General features: G+C 79.6%; 1 protein-coding gene across 1 annotated transcript in view; it reads right to left on the bottom strand.

Moving 5' to 3' along the window:
• The window catches only part of CPLX1 (complexin 1), an 18,521-nt gene that overhangs the window by 4,452 nt on the left and 9,045 nt on the right, over positions 1-5,024 (bottom strand). The window contains exon 2 of the mRNA XM_005886447.2: positions 4,561-4,736. Coding sequence (XP_005886509.1) covers positions 4,561-4,736 — 176 coding nt within the window. The remainder of the gene's footprint in view (positions 1-4,560; positions 4,737-5,024) is intronic.

Here is a 5,024-nt window from a genome sequence, read left to right as displayed (position 1 = left end):
ATAAAAAAAATATTTTTTAAAAGAGGGGGGTGGGAAGAGGCCCCCCAGCCCACAGGCCCCCCAGGCAGCATCCCTGGGTCCAGGGCTGGTCCCCAGCCCCCAAGTTGGGCCCTGCAGCCCCAGTGGTGAGGTCCCTGGGTGAGTTCAGGGCGCCTTCCCAGGGGGCGGGGAGGGCTCCCCTGTCCCGGGACCCAGCTGTCCCCACCCCGTCCCTCAGGCCCACCTGTCCCCACCCCGTCCCTCAGGCCCACCTGTCCCCCCCCGCCCCTCAGGCCCCCCTGTCCCCACCCCGTCCCGCAGGCCCCCCTGTCCCCACCCCGTCCCGCAGGCCCCCCTGTCCCCACCCCGTCCCGCAGGCCCCCCTGTCCCCACCCCGTCCCGCAGGCCCCCCTGTCCCCACCCCGTCCCGCAGGCCCCCCTGTCCCCACCCCGTCCCGCAGGCCCCCCTGTCCCCACCCCGTCCCGCAGGCCCCCCTGTCCCCACCCCGTCCCGCAGGCCCCCCTGTCCCCACCCCGTCCCGCAGGCCCCCCTGTCCCCACCCCGTCCCGCAGGCCCCCCTGTCCCCACCCCGTCCCGCAGGCCCCCCTGTCCCCACCCCGTCCCGCAGGCCCCCCTGTCCCCACCCCGTCCCGCAGGCCCCCCTGTCCCCACCCCGTCCCGCAGGCCCCCCTGTCCCCACCCCGTCCCGCAGGCCCCCCTGTCCCCACCCCGTCCCGCAGGCCCCCCTGTCCCCACCCCGTCCCGCAGGCCCCCCTGTCCCCACCCCGTCCCGCAGGCCCCCCTGTCCCCACCCCGTCCCGCAGGCCCCCCTGTCCCCACCCCGTCCCGCAGGCCCCCCTGTCCCCACCCCGTCCCGCAGGCCCCCCTGTCCCCACCCCGTCCCGCAGGCCCCCCTGTCCCCACCCCGTCCCGCAGGCCCCCCTGTCCCCACCCCGTCCCGCAGGCCCCCCTGTCCCCACCCCGTCCCGCAGGCCCCCCTGTCCCCACCCCGTCCCGCAGGCCCCCCTGTCCCCACCCCGTCCCGCAGGCCCCCCTGTCCCCACCCCGTCCCGCAGGCCCCCCTGTCCCCACCCCGTCCCGCAGGCCCCCCTGTCCCCACCCCGTCCCGCAGGCCCCCCTGTCCCCACCCCGTCCCGCAGGCCCCCCTGTCCCCACCCCGTCCCGCAGGCCCCCCTGTCCCCACCCCGTCCCGCAGGCCCCCCTGTCCCCACCCCGTCCCGCAGGCCCCCCTGTCCCCACCCCGTCCCGCAGGCCCCCCTGTCCCCACCCCGTCCCGCAGGCCCCCCTGTCCCCACCCCGTCCCGCAGGCCCCCCTGTCCCCACCCCGTCCCGCAGGCCCCCCTGTCCCCACCCCGTCCCGCAGGCCCCCCTGTCCCCACCCCGTCCCGCAGGCCCCCCTGTCCCCACCCCGTCCCGCAGGCCCCCCTGTCCCCACCCCGTCCCGCAGGCCCCCCTGTCCCCACCCCGTCCCGCAGGCCCCCCTGTCCCCACCCCGTCCCGCAGGCCCCCCTGTCCCCACCCCGTCCCGCAGGCCCCCCTGTCCCCACCCCGTCCCGCAGGCCCCCCTGTCCCCACCCCGTCCCGCAGGCCCCCCTGTCCCCACCCCGTCCCGCAGGCCCCCCTGTCCCCACCCCGTCCCGCAGGCCCCCCTGTCCCCACCCCGTCCCGCAGGCCCCCCTGTCCCCACCCCGTCCCGCAGGCCCCCCTGTCCCCACCCCGTCCCGCAGGCCCCCCTGTCCCCACCCCGTCCCGCAGGCCCCCCTGTCCCCACCCCGTCCCGCAGGCCCCCCTGTCCCCACCCCGTCCCGCAGGCCCCCCTGTCCCCACCCCGTCCCGCAGGCCCCCCTGTCCCCACCCCGTCCCGCAGGCCCCCCTGTCCCCACCCCGTCCCGCAGGCCCCCCTGTCCCCACCCCGTCCCGCAGGCCCCCCTGTCCCCACCCCGTCCCGCAGGCCCCCCTGTCCCCACCCCGTCCCGCAGGCCCCCCTGTCCCCACCCCGTCCCGCAGGCCCCCCTGTCCCCACCCCGTCCCGCAGGCCCCCCTGTCCCCACCCCGTCCCGCAGGCCCCCCTGTCCCCACCCCGTCCCGCAGGCCCCCCTGTCCCCACCCCGTCCCGCAGGCCCCCCTGTCCCCACCCCGTCCCGCAGGCCCCCCTGTCCCCACCCCGTCCCGCAGGCCCCCCTGTCCCCACCCCGTCCCGCAGGCCCCCCTGTCCCCACCCCGTCCCGCAGGCCCCCCTGTCCCCACCCCGTCCCGCAGGCCCCCCTGTCCCCACCCCGTCCCGCAGGCCCCCCTGTCCCCACCCCGTCCCGCAGGCCCCCCTGTCCCCACCCCGTCCCGCAGGCCCCCCTGTCCCCACCCCGTCCCGCAGGCCCCCCTGTCCCCACCCCGTCCCGCAGGCCCCCCTGTCCCCACCCCGTCCCGCAGGCCCCCCTGTCCCCACCCCGTCCCGCAGGCCCCCCTGTCCCCACCCCGTCCCGCAGGCCCCCCTGTCCCCACCCCGTCCCGCAGGCCCCCCTGTCCCCACCCCGTCCCGCAGGCCCCCCTGTCCCCACCCCGTCCCGCAGGCCCCCCTGTCCCCACCCCGTCCCGCAGGCCCCCCTGTCCCCACCCCGTCCCGCAGGCCCCCCTGTCCCCACCCCGTCCCGCAGGCCCCCCTGTCCCCACCCCGTCCCGCAGGCCCCCCTGTCCCCACCCCGTCCCGCAGGCCCCCCTGTCCCCACCCCGTCCCGCAGGCCCCCCTGTCCCCACCCCGTCCCGCAGGCCCCCCTGTCCCCACCCCGTCCCGCAGGCCCCCCTGTCCCCACCCCGTCCCGCAGGCCCCCCTGTCCCCACCCCGTCCCGCAGGCCCCCCTGTCCCCACCCCGTCCCGCAGGCCCCCCTGTCCCCACCCCGTCCCGCAGGCCCCCCTGTCCCCACCCCGTCCCGCAGGCCCCCCTGTCCCCACCCCGTCCCGCAGGCCCCCCTGTCCCCACCCCGTCCCGCAGGCCCCCCTGTCCCCACCCCGTCCCGCAGGCCCCCCTGTCCCCACCCCGTCCCGCAGGCCCCCCTGTCCCCACCCCGTCCCGCAGGCCCCCCTGTCCCCACCCCGTCCCGCAGGCCCCCCTGTCCCCACCCCGTCCCGCAGGCCCCCCTGTCCCCACCCCGTCCCGCAGGCCCCCCTGTCCCCACCCCGTCCCGCAGGCCCCCCTGTCCCCACCCCGTCCCGCAGGCCCCCCTGTCCCCACCCCGTCCCGCAGGCCCCCCTGTCCCCACCCCGTCCCGCAGGCCCCCCTGTCCCCACCCCGTCCCGCAGGCCCCCCTGTCCCCACCCCGTCCCGCAGGCCCCCCTGTCCCCACCCCGTCCCGCAGGCCCCCCTGTCCCCACCCCGTCCCGCAGGCCCCCCTGTCCCCACCCCGTCCCGCAGGCCCCCCTGTCCCCACCCCGTCCCGCAGGCCCCCCTGTCCCCACCCCGTCCCGCAGGCCCCCCTGTCCCCACCCCGTCCCGCAGGCCCCCCTGTCCCCACCCCGTCCCGCAGGCCCCCCTGTCCCCACCCCGTCCCGCAGGCCCCCCTGTCCCCACCCCGTCCCGCAGGCCCCCCTGTCCCCACCCCGTCCCGCAGGCCCCCCTGTCCCCACCCCGTCCCGCAGGCCCCCCTGTCCCCACCCCGTCCCGCAGGCCCCCCTGTCCCCACCCCGTCCCGCAGGCCCCCCTGTCCCCACCCCGTCCCGCAGGCCCCCCTGTCCCCACCCCGTCCCGCAGGCCCCCCTGTCCCCACCCCGTCCCGCAGGCCCCCCTGTCCCCACCCCGTCCCGCAGGCCCCCCTGTCCCCACCCCGTCCCGCAGGCCCCCCTGTCCCCACCCCGTCCCGCAGGCCCCCCTGTCCCCACCCCGTCCCGCAGGCCCCCCTGTCCCCACCCCGTCCCGCAGGCCCCCCTGTCCCCACCCCGTCCCGCAGGCCCCCCTGTCCCCACCCCGTCCCGCAGGCCCCCCTGTCCCCACCCCGTCCCGCAGGCCCCCCTGTCCCCACCCCGTCCCGCAGGCCCCCCTGTCCCCACCCCGTCCCGCAGGCCCCCCTGTCCCCACCCCGTCCCGCAGGCCCCCCTGTCCCCACCCCGTCCCGCAGGCCCCCCTGTCCCCACCCCGTCCCGCAGGCCCCCCTGTCCCCACCCCGTCCCGCAGGCCCCCCTGTCCCCACCCCGTCCCGCAGGCCCCCCTGTCCCCACCCCGTCCCGCAGGCCCCCCTGTCCCCACCCCGTCCCGCAGGCCCCCCTGTCCCCACCCCGTCCCGCAGGCCCCCCTGTCCCCACCCCGTCCCGCAGGCCCCCCTGTCCCCACCCCGTCCCGCAGGCCCCCCTGTCCCCACCCCGTCCCGCAGGCCCCCCTGTCCCCACCCCGTCCCGCAGGCCCCCCTGTCCCCACCCCGTCCCGCAGGCCCCCCTGTCCCCACCCCGTCCCGCAGGCCCCCCTGTCCCCACCCCGTCCCGCAGGCCCCCCTGTCCCCACCCCGTCCCATAGGCCCACCTGTCCCCCCCCGTCCCGCAGGCCCACCTGTCCCCACCCGTCCCGCAGGCCCACCTTGTCCCGGATGCCCTGCCGCATGGCCTCGCGCTCGGCCTCCATCTTGGCGTACTTGGCCTTGCGCTCCTCCTCCTCCTGCCGCAGGGCCTCCTGGCGCTCCTCCTCCTTCTTGGCCGCGTCAGGGTCCTTCTCCTCGTCGCCCCCCAGCATCTTGCCCATGTCCTTGGTGGCCCCTGGGACAGGAAAGCGGGTGAGTCGGGGCAGCCCCACCACGGGACGGCCCTGCCCAGACGGGGGGCGTCTGGCACTAACCTGGGTTCTATCCACAGGGGGAAGCATGGGTTTGTGGGAGTGGGAGGCAGTGTGTGTGCACAGGCACGCGTAGGCAGCAGGATGCATGTGTGTGGCTGTGTGCGGTTGTACTGTGTGTGTGTGTGGATCTGTATCTGTGAGTGTGTGTGTGCGGTTGTATCTGTGTGTGTGTGTGTATCGTATCTGTGAAGTGTGTGTGTGCGGTTGTA

This window comes from Myotis brandtii, unplaced genomic scaffold (genome assembly GCF_000412655.1).
Source record: "Myotis brandtii unplaced genomic scaffold, ASM41265v1 scaffold986, whole genome shotgun sequence".
In the NCBI taxonomy this organism is placed as follows: domain Eukaryota; kingdom Metazoa; phylum Chordata; class Mammalia; order Chiroptera; family Vespertilionidae; genus Myotis; species Myotis brandtii.
The sequence above is the reverse complement of the archived record's forward strand: the minus strand, read 5'-3'. Positions and strand labels throughout refer to the sequence as shown.